At 34.7% G+C, this 20,593-nt stretch overlaps 2 protein-coding genes and 1 long non-coding RNA gene across 4 annotated transcripts; all 3 read left to right on the plus strand.

The window, feature by feature from the left end:
• The first annotated feature begins 607 nt into the window (after positions 1–607).
• On the plus strand, positions 608–2,870 carry LOC120327496 (WD repeat-containing protein 25-like). The gene has a single exon (XM_039393803.2). The coding sequence runs from the start codon at positions 1,212–1,214 to the stop codon at positions 2,385–2,387; it is 1,176 nt and encodes a 391-aa protein (XP_039249737.2). The 5' UTR covers positions 608–1,211; the 3' UTR covers positions 2,388–2,870.
• On the plus strand, positions 2,864–16,370 carry LOC120327497 (programmed cell death protein 10-like). The gene is made up of 10 exons (XM_039393804.2): positions 2,864–3,039; positions 5,298–5,354; positions 5,543–5,663; positions 6,196–6,322; positions 6,777–6,858; positions 7,386–7,468; positions 8,028–12,800; positions 13,313–13,415; positions 13,485–13,516; positions 16,202–16,370. The coding sequence occupies exons 1-7, from the start codon at positions 2,953–2,955 to the stop codon at positions 8,113–8,115; spliced, it is 645 nt and encodes a 214-aa protein (XP_039249738.1). The 5' UTR covers positions 2,864–2,952; the 3' UTR covers positions 8,116–12,800; positions 13,313–13,415; positions 13,485–13,516; positions 16,202–16,370.
• A 1,489-nt stretch (positions 16,371–17,859) lies between these two features.
• LOC144425263 (uncharacterized) lies at positions 17,860–20,009 on the plus strand. 2 transcript variants are annotated; one of them, XR_013477413.1, is made up of 3 exons: positions 17,860–18,577; positions 18,863–18,979; positions 19,401–20,009. It is a non-coding gene; the product is annotated as an uncharacterized LOC144425263 (long non-coding RNA). The 2 variants fall into 2 exon arrangements; XR_013477412.1 differs by having other exon boundaries at positions 17,863–18,577; positions 18,863–20,009.
• Positions 20,010–20,593: the final 584 nt, after the last annotated feature.

The raw sequence follows: 20,593 nt of genomic DNA on the forward strand, positions 1-20,593 counted from the left end.
ACGGTACAGGCATTAATGATAGAGTGACAAGTAAGCCAGTTGCACAGTCGACAGATTTAGATTTGTTCAGTGGTGAACTCAAGCCCAGAACCTCACTGAAAAATAGAAATATTTTGACCATTTAAAATGTTGTAGCTCCTTAATAGATACCGGTACCGGTACCATACGGTACCGGTACTTCAGTATTTGTATAAAGCCTTGGATGTAGTCTATTTGTGGGTTCTAGGAAAATTCTCCGCAGGAAATTTCCCTGTAGGAAAATCTCGCCGCAGGAAATTTTGCAGCATAGGAAAATTCGCCGCAAGAGCGTTTTGCTGTAAAGCAAGTATTTGTGATAAAAACAGTTAAGTTAGGTCTGTCTGTAGGTTTTTGCAGTATTATTTTATTTAAAAATGATTCGTTATTTAAGAGCATACCCTACTGCCCTAACCCTATAAACCTAGCTGTTTTTATCACAAATACTTGTTTTACAGTAAAATGCTCGTGCTGCGATTTTTCAAGGGTCGAATTTTTCTATGCGGCAAAATTTCCTGTGGCAAATTTTCCAGACACGATATTTGTGATAGAAAAACTTTCATGAAATATCATATTGATACATCATATTCAACTATGAGTTTGCTCTATTATACATTACCATATTATGTTTTTCTCTTCTACTCTGAAATGTAATGGGTCACGGATGAAAAGTTTTATATCCCTTGTCGGCCATTTCCTCAAAGATGTAATAAATTGGGCATGCTGTATGCTGAAGCCAACAATTCTCACAATCTCACAAACATTGGAACATGCCACAAACCAGTGCAGCAGTGGCTGTTTATTTGTTGTGAAGTTATGAATACATTCTGCAGAGCTCACTCATTTCAACCAATTTAAATTATTTTTATAATTTTTCGTTATACAGTATTACGATAATTTTGCAATGTATTGAGCAGATGGACGTGCCAATAATTTCAGCAAAGTTGACATATCGCGACGGACAAACAATTGATTTTCTTCATCCCAAGAATGGACGGGATTTAGAATTGAGCACTGATTTAAAACTATTACAAGACGATGTTAATAATGTATTAACTGACCTGGTGTTGCTTGAAAAAAAAGAAAATAATAAACCAGCTGTTCAGGAAAACTCTTCTTGCGACGAAGAAAGTGATTCTAATGATAATAACAATACAGAGCCGAAAGAGAAAAAATTGAAAAATCAATAAGTTTTGATGGATGACACCATTATAAAACCATATATTTCGAAACGAAAAAGAAAAAGTGCTCAAAAACGTGAAACGGATGTTGTAAAAGGGGTTAGGGAACAGCCGAATTCTGAAGATATTAAAAAGATATTTTTAACCGATGATGTTGTATATCAAAATACCTTGAGGAATCCTCATGGAAACAGATGTTCTAAGTTTCTCAGTCAATGTAAAGTTATTACTGATGGCCCACTATGGAAAATCAAGTGGTGTAAAAAATTCAGTCATCTGCTTTCAACAACCTCACATAATTCTATCAGATTGTATGATGTTATGAAAGGTAGTGAGATGCGTTATGTGTTCGATTCATCGTTAAGTGGTGATGCTCGTTCCTACAAAGATCTTGATTGGTCCAGGTCATCACGACAGATTGTGGCTTGCTCATTTGATAAAACGATAGAAACTTGGGATTTTTTGTGCTCAGGAAACCAATCTCTTTGTATATCATTACCAGAGATTCCTTCTGTAGTAAGATGGTCAAATGAAGATGATAACCTGTTACTCGTTGGTGGTGCAAATTCTTTTCTTGCGTCTTATGATATTCGCAGTGGTAGAAAGGCTATATCGTATAAATCTCAGTTTGGTAATCTTTTAAGTATTGATTCATTTTCCGACACTGGAACATTTGTTGCCACGGGTGACGTCGTGAGCAGGCAATCAGCTCAATATTCAATCATTGTTTGGGACTTTGCCACTGGAGCTAAATTATCTGACCAAATATTTCACGAGCGTTATTCTTGTCCGGCTGTGAGTGTCCATCCCAGTGAGACATCGTTTCTAGCTCAGACGAATGGGAATTATATAGCACGGTTTAATGCAACAAGTCCATATCGACTGGATAAATATTTACGGTACGATCAACATACAGTAGAAGGTTACCCTGTTGGTTTTGATATATCTCCTGATGGTACTATAGTGGTGTCAGGCAGTTCAGATGGATCTGTTGTGTTTTATAAATATACATCTGGTGCTGTATTGAAAAGAATAATGCTCCAAGATAATATTAGTTTTCGAAATATCAGTACCAGTTCTTCTGGGACTAGTGTGCAAAAATCACCTATTGTTTCGGTACAGTTTCACCCTGTTTTACAAAGCATGGTAGCCGTAAGTGATTGGACCGGAAAATTGCACTTGTTGAAATAGCAATCGAAAACAGTTTTTATGACATTGTGTCAAATTTGCAGAGATGACTAAAACTTAGTATACTTTGTTGCAATCTGAATGCTAGATGGAATTTTAAATTTGCATGAAAGAAGTTTTTTTTTTCAAATATGATGGGCCTATACAGGAATATTTAAAAATTGAAGGAAATCGTTGTTTTATTCTGTCCCAGTTATGCTTCATTTCCAAATTGAGCATTTCTTTGTGATGTCTGTTTGTCTTCATGTAATTATCCAATTAATTATGTCCTATACTGTCAAGTAGATATGACTAGAAAATTTTTTTTTTTTCTGAGTATCCTGATTTGCACACTAGTGTCTTTGTCATAATACCGTAGTTGTTCATTGTTATACCCAGTAAAATGATACTCAATTGAACTCAATTTTGAGAGTGGTGTTCTTATGAACTCTTTCTTTATATTGTTTGCCCATCATAATTCAATACTATTGTCATTCTTTTTAGAAATACTATTAGGTGAAATAGATTTTAATCTTAAGAAGTGCTTGATGGAATCAATCACTTCATAAATCTGTTAATTGTACGAGTGATGGCTGGATCATCAAACGATCATCAAAACTCAATGAAGCCTGTATCGGTGTCACTGCATGTTGCCTTACTTCCTGTACTAGATGAAGTAAGTACCTTCTTCATACTAGTTTTGTATTCCATGTTGTTTTCATTTTCAAATTGGACTAGAAAATGGAAATGTGGCATAGGGCAGGGCTACTCAGCTGGTGTATCACTGTCCGTATTCGGACCTTTCGAATATTTGATTCGGGCGCACCTAATTCTTTATTTTGGATCATTAGCCCCACCCCTCATGACTTTTATTGTTTTGAATAGCCCTATATATGAAAAGAACTATAACACCATAATAAACAATCTTGATCAGCTAATAATCATTAGCCCGTTGAGGAAGTGCTTAATAATGATGCCAAAATATAATTTCTGGAAACACTGGACCCGAATAATTTTGAAGTTTTGTATGCAGATTTTCGGTAAAAATTGGTGGGTTGCTCTGGCATAGGGTATTTGAATTTTGAGTAGCAGACTATAATAAATTTCTATGAAGCTGGTATTTGGATTACTATGTAAAGAAACATTAATATTGATACAATTGTTAGGATAATCTGTATTTCTCCTTGGTTATATATCATCTGTGTGCTTCATTACCTCAAGTGTTTTTCCATTATAGTGATCTGAAAGGTAGTTATGTCAACCCCAAGACGAAAAATATTTGTTCACCTTTGTGGTTTTTCAATTCAAAAAGAAGTCGATAACATTTTGATAGTCAGATTCTTTTGATCTTTAGTGAAATCATTAGTGAAGAAATGAATAGTTTTTACCAAATATTTCGGAATATTTAGATAAATAAAATTTGGATACTTTACTGATGCCAAAAACAAGATGGATGGGGCCAATTCAATGTACTTTCTATATTCCTGAATATAACAGTAATTTTTCTGTAATGTCATCACAAAGCTTTGGTAATAACTCCCGAGATTCAGAAAGTTTTTCAAAGGCTGGGGTTTTTGTGATTCATAGTATAATACAGTACTATATGTGATATAATTACTGTAACATATTTTCCTAATTTCTATATTAATTACATCAAGGTTTCTTTTTTAGAGGGTTCTATTTTTGTCTGTTAGCATTATTCTTCAGTATTTAAAATATTGCAACACTGCTATTTTGTACATTTCCAGTTCATCAGTTTATCTATTGTTAGTGAAACACAGTCACTTTCAATTTGATATTGATTGGTATACTATCCAAATATAAATAGTGGGTGGGCATGCATAGATCGAATGAGTGATGTGATTTTGTTCAAACAAGAATTTAACACAGTCATCATATCTGTATAATCTTATAAAAACACAGCCCTAACATGGCCATGCGAACAATTCTAATAAAAATTTACATCCCTCACTTGATCAGACATGATCATGAAATAATTTTTTTTATTGTATGTACTGTTACTTCCTCTTCCTATTTGTGAAACAGACACGACCCGCTGAACAAAATTGATATACACTCAAGCATGGGATAAAGAATTTTAATAACTATAATTAAATATTATTATATAAAGGTATTTAATTAATAATTTTAGGGAACGATGTCATTGGTTGAAAGTGTTACAAGTGGTATGGAACTAGGGTATTTTACCATGTGGACTACGCCCTTTTTATCGTCACTGCTAGACGGTCAATTGTGCTATTTATAGTATTGGCGAACAGCTACCATAATACTAAGCGTATATGGTTACGTAATATAATATCTTACATATGTACGTGAATCACATCAATGTCTCACTTTTGTTTGATCGATGATTTATATTGTCACTACTTCGTAATTCCCTTTATTACCTGAAGAGTCATTGTATGTTTTTTATAATCAATTTGTCACAATGTTTTATTTTCCGAAAATTAGTAGTGATCGGTTATATATTGTATTCTTCTATCAAAAAGCCTGGTTTAAGAATTATAGATACTCTGTGTTGATGTCAATATGTCCTGTATATGCTTGGTATACATGAATTGTATTAAATTATAACATGCATACAAAGTATTATTAATATTTTATCATGTACAAGTTTTTGTTATTCCCTAATAATTTAATGGGATTTACCCCAAGTTTTTAAAATCTCTAAAATATTTGAGGTTTCCCAGCCTAATTCCACATAAGACTTAAGATAAGGTTAGATGAAGCATAACGGAACAAATATATTTTTGTTTGTTTTGCAGCAAAAACCTTCAGCCATTTGAATGTTTTTAAATATTATGAGAATATATCCTAGCCTTATATTCATGATTTACAATACTTTTTCAATTTTTTTGAAAAGTTTTTCAAACCAATTTTGAACCCAAGATTAATAGTCACTTTTATTTTCAGCTTTCTAAAGAATGTGACAAAAAGACAATTTTGATGCTAAAAGATGCTTTCACAAAGGTAAATGTGAACTACTTTTTTCTATTTAGGAGTACTGACTTAATAGAATTCCAATTTCAAACAGTGGTCATAAGAGATATGGACTTGGCTTTGCGGCTGAATAATATCACTTTAACCTTACAATCTTCCCTATAATGACAAGCAGCAATGTAATTTCTGCATCTGATAAATCTTCTCTAATATTTTAGACTGAAAAGCAAGTTCCAGGATTTACACAGGAATTCTTGAATGGATTATTACAAAAAGAAGTTCCGGGAGAAATTAATTTCACAGAAAGTTTACTGCGAATGTCGGGACGTGATAGCCCAGGTAAACTATGCTTGCAAGAGTGGAGCACAGTTTGTCGTGCCTATTCTACTAGGCCTGTTACTATTTGTGTTATTTTTTCAACAAAGATAGAGAAATTCAATAAAAATTACAAGCTCATTTTTCAAATTACACATGAATCAAGATTTCATATCAAAATAATCCCAAATTTCTAATTTAGTAAAATTTGAAAAAATAACACGCTGTGTACCTGGATTTCTATTTTTGTGTGAAGTAAGTGCCATACACCAACACCAGTGCTTTTCAACCTTTTTCTTACTCCGGGCCCAACTGACACTTGATATTTTGTTGTTTATAAATTATAATTACATTATAAATTTGAAGGCTCATTCCCGTTTATGTTTTCTATTTACAATCTTAGGGTGCTGTCCTTCCGTACATAACTTGGTGGTTGGGTCTGCAGGTACAGGCTATATCTTCCTGAGAACAGTTTTCATAATACCATTATCTTTAACCCCTGTTATAAAGATATTTTTATAGTCATTATTGCTATTGTTATGCTTTTATGTAACAGAGTTTGCATTACAACACAAGGAACCAGAATTCATCAAGTTATCTGATCGAGCCAGGTTATTAAAACAAATATTATCGAGGATACCTGATGAAATGCATGACAGACCCAGATTTCTTCAAACGATAAAGTAAGATTTTCTAATTTAATATTTTTGCGAGATGACATAGATTTTTTGTAGAGCCATTTAAATGTACAACAGGATTTAACAATTTAACTGGTCAATTTTGTCAGGATAATGCCCAAAATCATTTGGTTAGGCTTCAAATTTCTGGCTTTAAAGATTAGACATTGGTTGCATGTTGTAGTTAAATTGATGGGGCTCTTTATCTCTGTGCACACATTGTTTTTACTTTTGTATAACTTCAACCTTCATATAAGCAAGTGCTTCCAAATAAAGTATATCTATGTTGCATTGTGCTATTTTGCTCTCTATTATTCTGAACTACCGTAATAGTTCAATGAGGAATTATTTTTGTATGGATTCTCATTTTGTGTAGCAAAAAAAGAAAAAGAGATTCCTGTTTCCTAAATTGGTTTTATAAAACGTGTTTATGTTTAAATATGTTTATATAAATATTCAGAGATATAGCAAGTGCAATAAAAGATTTATTGGACGCTGTAAATGATGTTTTCAAAAGATATAGCAGCAGGACAAATAGGAGGGTAAGTTATCATGGTTGTTTTACAATATTATCTTATATGAAAGAAACTTGAATCTCATATTGTTTGCATGAATTCTGAATTCGTTGGAGACAAGATTCAGAACTGCAGACTTTTAATGGAGATAAATTTTTACAGGAATTCCAGCATTGGTTCACTAGCCATTCTTTAACAATCTATTAATAAAGAAACTTATATACTTGGAAGTTTTTGTCTTCAAAATTTGATGGTCTAGAAGTCGGGGAGTTGGAATTTACATATTCATTTCGTTAGGGTCTCAGGGTTGTAGTGAAGATTTTTTTAAAACGGTGTTGGTAGTTAAAAGCGATTGCAATTTTTCATCGATTTCGCAACCATTTTTGTTGCATGTTTTTTCACACACATTCAATGTTAATAAAATTATTGCGGAAGGCGAATATTGCAATCAAAAAAATTTAAAAATTTTTTGTCCTATATTCGTGTTACGTGTATGTAGTCAGATTATATAATGTGGATATTATCTGAAAATAATACATGCTTTTGTTTGACAGGCACTGGATAACCAAAAAAAAGAATTTGTTAAATGTTCAAAAAATTTTAGTGATACTTTGAAAATCTATTTCAGAGACGGACAGTGAGTTTATTTTTTGAAATATATTTTAATTAGGATAAATACAGTTATATAAGTACTCAACACTACAAAATAGTTGATTTATTATTAATATTTTCAAAGCTTTTGACATTTTAGCAGGCTCACATAATTACTTTTTATTTTTATATTGGGGTAGATGATATGCACATTAACTTTTATCTCACAGCAAATTGGATTTTCCTGAGAAACTATTCCTCATTGCTAAAATCTTACAATACTGCCATAAAAATATTTATTTGCACCCTCTTTAACTTCCTTGGTGACCTCTCGATTAGTGTATTTTATGCTGCATCTGAGGGTTTACTTATTATGACTATCTATGCATTGACTAAGCTACCATATGAGAAGAAATACATTGCGGTGTATTCAATTTTTCTTTGTGTACATACCCCTGGTCGTAATGTTAGAGAATTATAATAGGAAGCAATACATATATCATCATTAATTTTGTGTTTATTATTATTTCCATTCATTAAAGTGATAGCAACTGCTACAATTTTTTAAATCACTACATATGGTATAAATACATAATTTTTTACAGAGAGGTTCGTGTATATGCAAGTGCCAACAGACTCATTCAACAAGCCAACGCGATCCTCATGGTTTTCAAGAGTACTTCACCAGACTAAAGAACCATAACTGCTAACCGCAAGTGACTATGATTTTATGGGGTCATGACAATTTATAATGCAGGCCACCTAGAAAAGGCGTCAGTGATATTATTCCTTGACTCTATGTCACTTTTTTCATAAAGATGAAACTATTTTAACAAAGAATATTTTCATAATAAAGTGAATTGCAGTATTCTCTATAATTTTCCTTGTCCTGCCTGCTTCGTACTAAATAAGAAAGACTTTAATAATAAAGACAGCGGGGCTAAACAATCCAATGCTGTCAAATTTCCATACCCGATACCCAATGAGAGGCTGTGTAACGCCATATGATAAATCCGTCTCATCGACTTTCCTCTCCCCAGATAAACATGAAAATCTTTTTGCTTTTTAGTGTTCCTAAAATTTGATCTCGATGCCATTTTACTGTTTATTCGCAAAATAGATGGCAAGGGCTTTTCTTAAATGACAGTTTTGTTATATTAACAATGCTTTTGTGATATAGTGTTCATTTCTTTATGAAAAATCACAATGCGCTAATGCTGACTTTTCCAATTCTACTATTCTCAGTCTCAATATAGCTTTTGTAATTCTGCTCTGCTTTTTCATAGTTTTGATATACGCGAGTACTCGTATAGCGTACTCTTAATTCAGATTTGAACCCAACAGGTCCAGCGTAGGTGATATTCTTAAGGTTGGTGCTTTGTATAGCAGGTGCCCAGCGCAGTATAGTTTCGATTCAATAGCTCTGATTTGGTGATTTATTATGAGCAATCCATGATCTTAATTTGTAGGATGTATGTTAAATCTTTGATCCATGATGGAGTATGAAGCATGTGAATTCTTTTAGGGTATGTTTATTGACATTTGCAACCTTATTTTATATTATAAAATCATTTAAATTGCATCTATGACTGAAACTATCAAAATTTATTTGTGGCAAACCTGGAACTTACTTACAATCTTGAATGTTGAATCAAAAACATCATTGGAGTGATTTTATTATCTGAGATACATCATACATGCTAGAAAATGTCATCAAAATACTGATTATATATGAGTCTCCAGCAGACAAATTTTTAGAGGAGTAAAAAAAGACAAATTTTGAAGCACTGGAAACTTTTGGGTTTATTGAACACTAAAATATCACATTTGTCTTATTTCTCCCCCCCAACTTAATATTTTTCTTCGATTTATTATATAAGTGATATCATTGATAGTAATTTTTCTTTGAAGTTTTTCATTTACATGATATCGGTTAATTTTGGTGTGTTTTTTTTATTATTTAGTAATTGGAGTGTGCGAAGTACATTGATTTATTTAGGAAATTTTTCATTTTGTTTTTATCTTTATCAACTCTTTAATTCAAAAACTTGGATATTTTAATTTGAAAGTTGAATTTTCGATCGATTTACTGTTTAACAAAATTTTGCCCTAAAATTTTTAATTATATTGCCAAAAAACGCAATAGTCCGTTACAGTGGTTCCCAACCGGGGCAACATGGGTTCGTAGAAAGGTTTTTGGGGTCAGCAGCTTTGCATAAGGGGTAGATAGCACAGTAAGGGTTCTTTACTTTGCAAATAGTTACTCTCTAATACAGGGGTTCCCAAGCTTTTTCAGGACGACCCCAATGACAACTTTCAATTGTCCAGTGCGACCCCAGGTCAATATATATATTTTTCATGAAACTTTAGAGCTTCTTTCACTGGATTTTTGAGTTTGGTCATGTGCTGGTATTAAGTAAAATAAGCTAAAACCAAATAGTGATGTCACAATAAGCACCAACATTTTCTATAGCATAAGCATAGAGCGATGCTTATGGGGCCCGTTTTACAGTAAGCCCTGCTACAAACTGCTAAATTTAACATGGTTTGTCAAATCTTAGATGATTCGTACACCCATCCTCTACCATACCTCAGCGACCCCATGACCTGTTTGCGACCCTACCTACTTATCACTCCGACCCAATTTGGGGTCGCGACCCCTGGTTTGGGAACCCCTGCTCTAATAGTTACTTTCTCCAAAAGATTATCTAAGTTCAACAAGAAATTCTGTTTGTAATTTGACGAATGAACAGTTTTGAGTGGTTTTATTTAAATGATCAACAACCTAATAGCAAATTATCAAAAGGTTGGGAACCACTGATCTGGTACCTGTTTATTGGGATAATAAGTTAAAACGTTTGAGGAGAATATCATATTAATATTGAAAACAATCTGTCCACTTTTTTACTTATCATTTCAGGCACAGTATAACTGTCATTCATGATATACTGGTCGATGATAAATCAAGTGTTGGTGATCAAAGTCTTTGGCTCAACATGAAAAATCATGAATGTTACATTACAGTAACTTTATCTCTTCTCTGGAAAACTGCTTAAGATTTAAAGAAGCAATAGATTTCCACCAGTGGTTCTATTTCTAAATATCCAATGAAATTTATGCTCATCATATGAAATTTTGGCAAGGATATCAAAATTGGTTATAATTTTGTGAAAGATGCTTGACTATCAAGCTGTTAAGGACGATTGTTTTAAGACTGTTTATCAAATATTGAAAAGTACCATAATATACCATAGTTATCATTCATTGAATGAAGAAGTTTTAATCTTAATGGTTTTATCTTTGTTATAATCTTGTTTTTTCTTTTGTATTGTATGATCATTCAATTTGCCAATCCAATAATTATTCAATGTTTATTTTATAAATATTACTGTAACAAAAAATATTTTCATTGTGCCCTTGAAGACACTGCGCATTCCAAGCCCATTCTATCGTCGGGAACAAGACCATCTTAATAGTAATTTGCAAATTTAAAAAGGCTTCAGCATGAAATTAAGTCAACATGTATATCCACAACAAAATCCAATGCTGATGATTTATTCGAAGCATAGCCATGCCCATGGGGCACTGTCGTACCTGTACTACTGAGATATCATTCTCCAGAATGATGTGATACATCTCATACAAGCTGATAAAAAGGGGAAGGAATTCTTGTATTCAGGAATGCTGATTATCTAAAATATATGCCTTTGTGTGGAGTGGAACCATTTGATCAGGAATTCTCATGTAATTTATTAAACTCTTTGGGATACCATTTCCTTTCAGTTGTATCCATTCCGGTGGTATTCATTTATTAATCCGCACATTGTCACCAGTTCCCGATATAGCCTGGGGATTAGTGGTACTTAGCAAAGAACAATATGCTCAATGGACGGCTATCCTTCTGCTGCAAATACGTTTCAGCCCCGAACTCCGTTTCTAATTATAGAAGTTGAAATAAATAAATTGTGTTTGAATGATCATTTTAGTTTACCGTTTTGCTTATTGACATATCGTTAATATGCTCGTATAGCCGCCTTCAAAAGTCTGGCTTTAAATAAGATGCGACATGCGAAGTTGAGCTAATTTCAGGTAAATATACTGCTCCAAGAGCTGGCCAAACTCCGTAAATTCATGCATCCTGAAACCAATAACTGGCTAAATAATCCTTCTAGTGTGTGAAAATTGACTTGCAATGGTATTTCTTGTCCTATGTGGTTTGCTGGTCATTCGGATCAGCAAGGATTCTGATGTTTTATGGAAGGAGCGAAATCTAGAACAAATTTTTCGGGAGGAGTCAATTAATTTGCAATGTGTTTAGCGCCGTCGTTATGATAGCATTACATATCCGTTCTGGATCGGTCTTTAATTTTGAAGCAGCTGTAAGATAAAGCAAAGTTTAATCGGAAGTATTTTGCTACCTAGAACAGCGTCTTTTTCATTTCAGAAGCAAAGACTGAAAACGGTGCGGCAGATTATAATTCAATCACGGTATTTTTCACCTTGACAGTAAAAATAATACACTAAAAAATAGAGATTATGGAGTCATATTGCTGCCAGCCAATTGTATTTCATATTACACACAATTTGCCCTTATTCCCATTTAAGATTCCCATTGGCGCGGCGGTGTGGCTCAACGGACTAAGCGTTAGGAATACGCTCGCAACCGCACCTCTAATTACTCTGCGTGGGTTTGCAGGTTCGAATCTCATGCAGGGATGATTATGTGCGAGAGCATTGCTGGACTCCTCGCCGTCGTTGGGTGGTTCACGTAACCCCTGGTCGGTTACGGCTTCCTCCACCATCAAGTCCATGCTTTCGAAAACAAAACAATATAACTAATCCCATACCCGACTTGGAATGGTAACCGGACGATAGGTCGTGGTTCGCCATATGGATAAGCCGTCTTATCGGCTTTCCTCTCCCCCGGGATAAATATGTAAATCCTATCCTATCCTAAGGAATATAATCACAACTGCGCATTCTCATTTGCATTCAAGTGCAGATAGTGGACATAGCAAAGGATGTCGCGGGCCCTGATGATGTGAGAGAGACATGACTTACGAGGCAAGATCAACATAATAAAAGTATTTATTGCGATAAAGCAACTGATAAGCTCCATAAATGTTTTAGTCTAGCGGCAAAAAATCTCTAAAATTGGAATAAACGATTTATATTAACTGCCAACGGCGCCTTCCTTCCCCGACATCACAACACAAGTCACGTACGCTACCTAATGGGGTGAAGAAGGCGGTTATGATAATGAATTATTTCCGTTTAACTGGGTTAGTTATAAACGCGAGAGCGACTTGAGCTTTATCTTCATACCTTGAAGCAGCGACTGTATCATCATTCTGCTAACGATCATCGCCTTCGGAAAAGTGAGTATTATCTGCGATAACGTAACTATTTCAATGCATCCCAAATAGTACGAGAAAAGCTGCACTAATACATTTGTGTGCTGCTTTCTATTATATCTACATACAAACTAGTTATTTCAATTGATTTGTATCTGCATAATTAGCATAAATATCATTGACATTACATAATATGTTGCCTTGACTAAAAGTTCGTAAATATCTGTGTGAATATCAATGAATAAGAATGCTTGGTATATATCACAGATATAACAAGGAAGAGGCAAATATTGAGTTTAACCGAGATTTGTTTTTTAATCTGCGCTCTACGATAACATAATTTTACCTTTTAAAACTTGTAACCACGAATTCTGAGTCCTGACTTCATAACGTCTGAAATTTATAATCCAACCTCCAGATTCTTCAGAGTTTTAAGGTTTGAAATAGGGAAATTAATTAGTTTATAAATCATTATTTGTTACATTTAAACTTCAAATATATTGGTATACTAATTATTATGAAACGTATGTTTTTAGATACTTCCTAATTGATGATGAATAACACTGTTTATTGTTGCCTGGTTATATTGATCTTTGTACATTCTCTGACATTGCTAGAAGTGGAAAGCACGAGATGCACGTAAGAAAATTTAAAATTTATTTAGTTACGAAATTTAATCCATACAACTAATGTTCTTTTTTTATTTAGACATTATTTGTGCCCACCTCCTCCAAAACCAGGTAATTATTTTGAAAATTATAGTTTTGAATTAATTTTGTATATGGGCCATTCCAAGCATAAGTTGAATTCCATCAATTTTTTTAAAAGTGTAGTGAAAGAAATTTTTTTGTATTTTTTTATGTCAAAAGACTTTGGAATTTTATTGGACTGCATTTATTTCACCCAGGTTTTACACAAATTGGCCCGAAATGTACAAATTTTAGTACAATCGACATATTTTGTGATGATTTATGACACAGAGTGTTTGATTATGTGATACAGTTATTTCAAATAAAATAAACGCACTGGACTTAAGTTAATAAAGTTTAAATGTTTGCAGTGCTGTAAGACATGTCTTTACCCATTTAATAATTTAGAGCAGTGGTTCCCAACCGCCGGTGCCGGTCCGCGAAGCTTTTTTGCCGGTCCGCAAGAAATTTTGTTGTCTTGTTGTTTTTATGCCATTTCAATCGCTTTACCGTAGACAAAGTTGCGTTGGCTCATTACGCAGTTCTCTTCTGCCGTCATATTACGACGTCTTTCGCGACATGTTGGCGCCGTATTACGCGACATCTTGGCGCCGATCACTCACACTTTTCGCTTTTCCAGCTCCGATTCATCGCGAATGCGCTCCATCAAATCTTGCAAAATTAAGAAGCCTAAAAATCGGCACGCGTGCCTTTTCTGTTCTGCGTGCTTTTCCTGATTAATATGACCATTCATATGAAACGTAATGGATATCTCCTTGTTTAAACTAGAAAACAGTCAAGAACAGTATAATAATCCAGTAAGATATGAACTTGTTGCGACCCCACAGGTGGTCACGCGATACACGCAAAAAAAAGCATGAGCCGCAGAGATCTTTTCCAGACGCAGTAGAATTTTGAGCTTGTCGCCAAGTTATCGACGACTTTGTCATTGTAATGCAAATTCATTCCGTTTGAGGCGTCGATTAACTGCAGAGGAATTAATATTATGAACCCAATGAAAAAGAAAAGGCTTGATTAAAATTGTGATTCTTCTTTACAGTCCAGATTGAAAAAGAATTACTTATCACAATTTTAGATATCTCTTGATAGCGAATACCCATCGCCAAGTAATCGAGCAATCAAACTGTGGTCCGTCTTTTCAGCCAGTTACTGCGTTATGCGAAAAAACATTCTCATCACTCGATTCAATTAAAACCTCACTTTGATTAAAACGAGGCAAGGAAATCGGCTGCACGCGGCTGCAGAGCTACGTGTTGCAAAAACTTCTTTGCCTCGTTCGCAATCTTGTATTGGAAACGAAACAGCAGCAAAATTCTCACAGAAGTTAATTGTGCATTATTTTAATGTGAGAATTTAATGCGTGCCTTTCTCACGCATAATGGGTGCCCAGCACTGCATTTCATTACGCAAATATATGGTATTATTTTATGTTTCACTCATTTGTAATTTTTGGTCGGCACATTATTTGATAGTTATTCTTCGTGTGAAATGTTTTAAAGTGTGCTTTTTTGTCTAGAAGCATATTGAGTGCCCGACATTGCATTATAAGACGCAAATATATGTTATTCTTTTCTGTTACGGCCATTTCAATTTTTGCCGGTCCGCGAGTACATTTAATCTAATTTTACCGGTCCGCCAGGGTAGAAAGGTTGGGAACCGCTGATTTAGAGATCATAGGGGCCCCTGTTCCGAAGTGGAAAAATAGTCCTGTAGTGTCACATAGGGGAAGGTTCGGTACGTTGGGACACGGGGCACAGTGGAAAATCCGTTCTCACACTCATACTATATCCTAAATCAGGTCCGCGGTTCGATGTTTAAATCCGGCTTTCGGTAAGTTACAACCTCCATGCAAACGGACAGCGACCTTGCTGAGCGACGCAAGCAATGAGAAGAAATTGGTTTTGGGGGATCCAAACTAAAATTTCGCCATCTCATTCTTTCCTTTTTTCCACTTTTGGCTTTCGAACAGAACAAACGACTCTCTGGTATTTTCTAGCTCCAGTCCACTGTGAAATAATATTTATAACGTTGGCGAGTGGACACGCCCTCCTAATCTCGACTTGGGGCAGTCTGGAAATATTTGTTTCTTGTGGGGAACAATGGACCGAGATTCAGTGGAACTTTAGTAGATGATGATGGCGATTCATAGCTTATTTGTAACACGTACCTCATTTAGCTTACCAGACTGCTCCATTTGCCACAGGGTCTGGTCCCATGTGCCCCACAGGTGAGGTGCAGTTGGACACTTGACAAACGTTTTTCAAAGCGTTTTGATGGTAATATTTGTGTCGCTACGGAATTATTTGTTTTTCAATAAAAACTACAGTTACCCCTCTATCAATTAGCTCCACAATGTCAAATGAATGTTCAGATTATAAAGCTCAAAAATTGAAAAAGAAAAACCTTCCCCACTTTGCCTTACAATACGCCCATTATTTACATGGATTTACAGTGTTACATTAAATAACTTGAGCAACACATAGAGGGGTCCTTCAGCTACTGCACCACGAAATAGTACGGGATCCTGCTGTACCATCGCAAAAATTCCCAATTCAAAAATATTTCATTGAATCATTTTACGGTTAGGACTTTTCGCGCTTTTTGAGCCCTGTCTAAACGGCGCCCATGACATTAGCCATGGCTGCCATACCCCAGATACGCCACTGATCCCATTGCGTTTTCATGTACACTAATGCAAAAATATACTCGTTTCAGACGAACGTGCTGATGTAACCGAAGATGAAATACAACCAAATGAATTTGACATTTCTCAGCTCCCGGAAGAACAAATGTCATTTTTGGCCTAAATTATCCAGATTGATTTCAATCATAACATGAACAATTTTGTTTACTATCGATTAAATAAAACTAACTTGATATCATGTATATATGTACGTATCTATATCGAATCTTAAAGCATGAAACAACAAATAGCCAAAATAATTGTTTTTATTTCATTCAATAAAAGTTCTCCAGTAGCTGTACCACGTGTTGTAGTTAAATATTCAATTTCCAAATTAAACTCCATGGTAATATTCCCTATACTACCGCAGTTTACTATATCGAGATTCTCCGCTTTGCATTCAAAATTGGTCTGTCAATGAAGGTGCAGGAACTCGCGATTCCAAAGACAACATCTTGCACAGTTTGTTCGTCGCAATACCATTTCCACGCGATATCTTCATACGACTAAGAGTGATAAGTGATCTTGAACTTAAAATCAAATTAATATTTACTTGGGACTCTCATAGGATATTTTGCGGAAAGACGCCGCCAAAAAACACTCCCGCCACAACTCAAAACAAGAGAGCTATGCTCAAATATATGGACAGGTAGCGCCACCCAATGGCAATAATTTTGATGACGTCATAGCGAAAAAAAAGTAATAGCCTTCTGGAGAAAAATTTTATCTTTAACCACTGGAAATTTCAAAGCAATTGGTCCAGTATTCGAAGAGAAAAGCGATTTTTTAATGATAATGACGAAATTTTCCACTTCGTGTCCAAAAAAGGGTATTCACCAAGTTAGGGCCAGTCGTTGGTTAGGGCTTAGGATTAGGGATTAGGAAAACAGATTGCGTTGGAAACTAAAATTTTTAAATCATTTCCAAACCGAACCCAACTCTATCTATCCCTAACTGAGTAATTACTAATTTTTTATTTCAAAACGTGGCGGGGGTATTTTTCTTAAAATCTCACATTTTTGCATTAGAATCGGGACTTACAAAAAATCTATTTCATGCATATACAAGAGAGTTGTGCTCAAATATATGGACACGTCACAAGGTGTCGCTGTTTTTTTATTCTGACACATAAAAAACGAATCTCTTGAAGTCCACAGAAATTTTTGAAATAAGTAAAAGTAATAGCCTTCTGGCAAAAAAATCAATCTTTAACCACTGAAAATTTCAAAGCAATTAGTCCAGTATTCGAAGAGAAAAGCGATTTCATCATGACGAAAGAGAAGAATACTACTAACAAGAACAACACCATAATATTGAAACGATCGTTATGTACACTGACGTGTCCAATAATATATATATTACACAACACATTGAGATTATGTGCCAGTAGATTGCTGAACTTCTTTTATTGACCATAGTCGTGTCTTCATCCGACACTCAACGAATGTCACACGTAATATTTAGCACATATGACCCCTGGGTATCTATGGAAAATTTATCTACAATGAAAATGTTTAGAAGTACATGATTTTCCTCTTCTTTGCGACCAAGGCGATTAATAAGGATTCCCTTTGCATTCACTTCGCATGCAAGAAATAGGCCGCGAGCCGAGGCCATTTATCTTTCAGTTTCGTAGCGCACATCAGGTAACTACCTGAAAATGATTTTAAAATGTTACTTAGAAATTTAGTAACAAATATTGCCTTGTTCCCACTTCCAAAAGTTGCACGTTTTACAGAAAAGACGCTTTTACTACAATAAATATGTGTTACCATCTGTCCTATTTTCTCTGCTTTTCCGGTATCATGGGCCAATGAACGCAGACTTCTGCACGACGTAACAGTCAAGTTAGTCAGCTGTAGGTGGATCCCCAGTGGTCGGATGAATATCAGATGTACTCAACTGCTCGCTTTTGCGTTGAGTAGCCTTTCCATAGTTTTTTTCAGTTACCGGTAATATTAGTCCAGTTATTCTAAGGAGGTGTTGAAAAGTATAGGTAAGATATTAAACACTTGTATATCCTTGCCATAAATAGCAATTTTAGTTGAGCACTAGCTCATAAGACGTTGTTAAATAGGTACGGTGCGGTAACTCCAAGGAAGGCTAGACCTAGAATAATATGTCACAAACAACGATATTTTCTGGCTTGCATGAAATGTTTATGATTAATTTAATGACTCTTCTTGACTATTCAGCAGACTTATACTACTATATAGGCCACAGCATATTTGGAAATAGAAATGAATGGCTGTTTCTGTAATGCACGGTTGTGTGAAAGAGAAGAAATTAATCAATTTTACTAATGTCGGTTGGTCTAAATCTAAATTCATAGAGTCGACAAGAACCTGGGAAGCAATGATAAGTTATGCCGGAGTGGAAAGAAAGGTAGCATTGGAAATGATTGAGAGGTGAGAAATGAAGTTGTAGACAAACAGTTGATGTTTCAAAATATAGTCTATAGTCCATACTCATACTGTCATAGGACATTTCAGACTGTGATATATCAAAATTTAGTGTAGATATAGTCTAGTAATGGTATGCAAACACTGCTGGACTGTAGAACATGCAATGAGCATATATACGCTCATTTAGTACATCAGATAAAATGCATTATGTATTCAAGGTATTAGTTAGTATTTAGGGGTATTTTTAAAATCATGCTGCTCCAAATATTATTTTCTTCCTTATTTTAGATACTGTACTACAAAAGAAAACGACAATGTTCCACCAATCCGACCTAACGCAGGCTCTGATCCCTGCTGCTATCAGTGCTATAAAATGGATTAAACAAGAAGTCTTGAAGCTTAAAGGTATATGAGAATCATAATAGTTGCAAACAGCTTAGATGGGCTATTCATATTGAAATACTTTAGCACTTTTCTGCAATTGGAACTGCCCATCAAATTCATGTTGGAGACTTCATTGAGATTTTCAATTCATTTTTTTCCCTCGACTATGAAGATCTTTTGAGGTTAACGAGGTATTAATAAATAAAGCTGAGGAATTTGAAGAGGATATGAAGAATGTAAATGATACCAGGGCACGTCTATTTAACACTGTCAAACATAAGGATTATACTCTCCACCCAACAATGATTCACTGAAGAAGCATGTGGCCCTCAAATCAGTTCTTGAGTTGGCAAACTGCAAAGAAAAATAGTCAAAATAATTTATGAAAGTGTGCCAAAATCAACTTAAATTGCACAGATTTTTGTTTTTGTATTGACTGCAGAAATCACAGTACACCTATAGAGGAAAAGTCGATTTTTGAGATAGTGGATTTCGAAAACAATTCAGAAGAAAGTGAATTAGATATTACAGTTGATTTAATAAGTATCATACATTTTTTTTTTTTCAGACATTTGTTAGTGTCGTAGTCCTGTTTCTAGAAATATTATTGCCTTTGTTCAAATACATAACCACATAAACTAAAAAAAGATTAATTGTAAATTGTAATATTTCTGTTCACTATGTTATGTACATATTGTACATTCATTTAATTTTCTTGACTTTTGCGGTAAATTTCTTAAGTGAGAAATAACTGATTTATTTGTGTTTTCGTGCTCACGATGTTAATTTGTGACTTCATTGCTTAAAAATAAATACGTTTGATACTTGATAGCTTCTATAAAATGGATGTAGCTTTTTATGCTGTTCTTGTTGTAAACTGCTTGTGGTTATTACATAAAATTTATTCTCAAATGTGAATCAGCGTTGTTGGTGTCGCTGCTTTCGAGGTCACTCCCGACTCCTGTCACACAATTAAAGTATTTTTTGTTGTTGGTTACATGTATGCCATATTTTTCGTAATCTACCTAATAAATTATGATTGACTGAGGAAGTCCGATTTTGGTCAGGCAAAACATTACAGGAATACATTTGTGTTAGTGTGCTGTAGGGCTCTCGAATTGTATAGTTCTTATGTATGCGTTGTAAACTTATGGTTATTGAATTTCCGGGAACCTCTTATATTCAATTTCGCACCAGGATTGTGGAACAAGCTGTAATGCGTTCAATATGTTCGTTTTCACACAAAACTGAAGAATTTATTTAGTTACCAGATGTGCGCTACGAAACTCATTTTCTGGGCGTTTTCATGGTTTCGTCTCACGGCCCATATCCGTGGTAAGGATCTACAAGTGTTTAATAATTTACTTATACATTTTTCAACAACGTCTTAGCATAACTTAACTAATAATAACTAAACAGGGCTATGGAAAGCCTGCCCAACTCAGCGCAAGGTCGAGCAGAAATAACTAATATTCATCCGCTCGCTAACAGCTGGTTTAATTCAATTGTTACGTCATGCAGAAGTCATTGTTCAGTGCCGGAAATGTAGAGAATATAGGACAGATCGTAGCACATATTTCTTGTAGTAAAAGCGTCTTTTCCGTAAAACGTGCAACTTTTGGAAGTGGGAACAAG

Source organism: Styela clava, chromosome 7, assembly GCF_964204865.1.
Source record: "Styela clava chromosome 7, kaStyClav1.hap1.2, whole genome shotgun sequence".
In the NCBI taxonomy this organism is placed as follows: Eukaryota; Metazoa; Chordata; class Ascidiacea; order Stolidobranchia; family Styelidae; genus Styela; species Styela clava.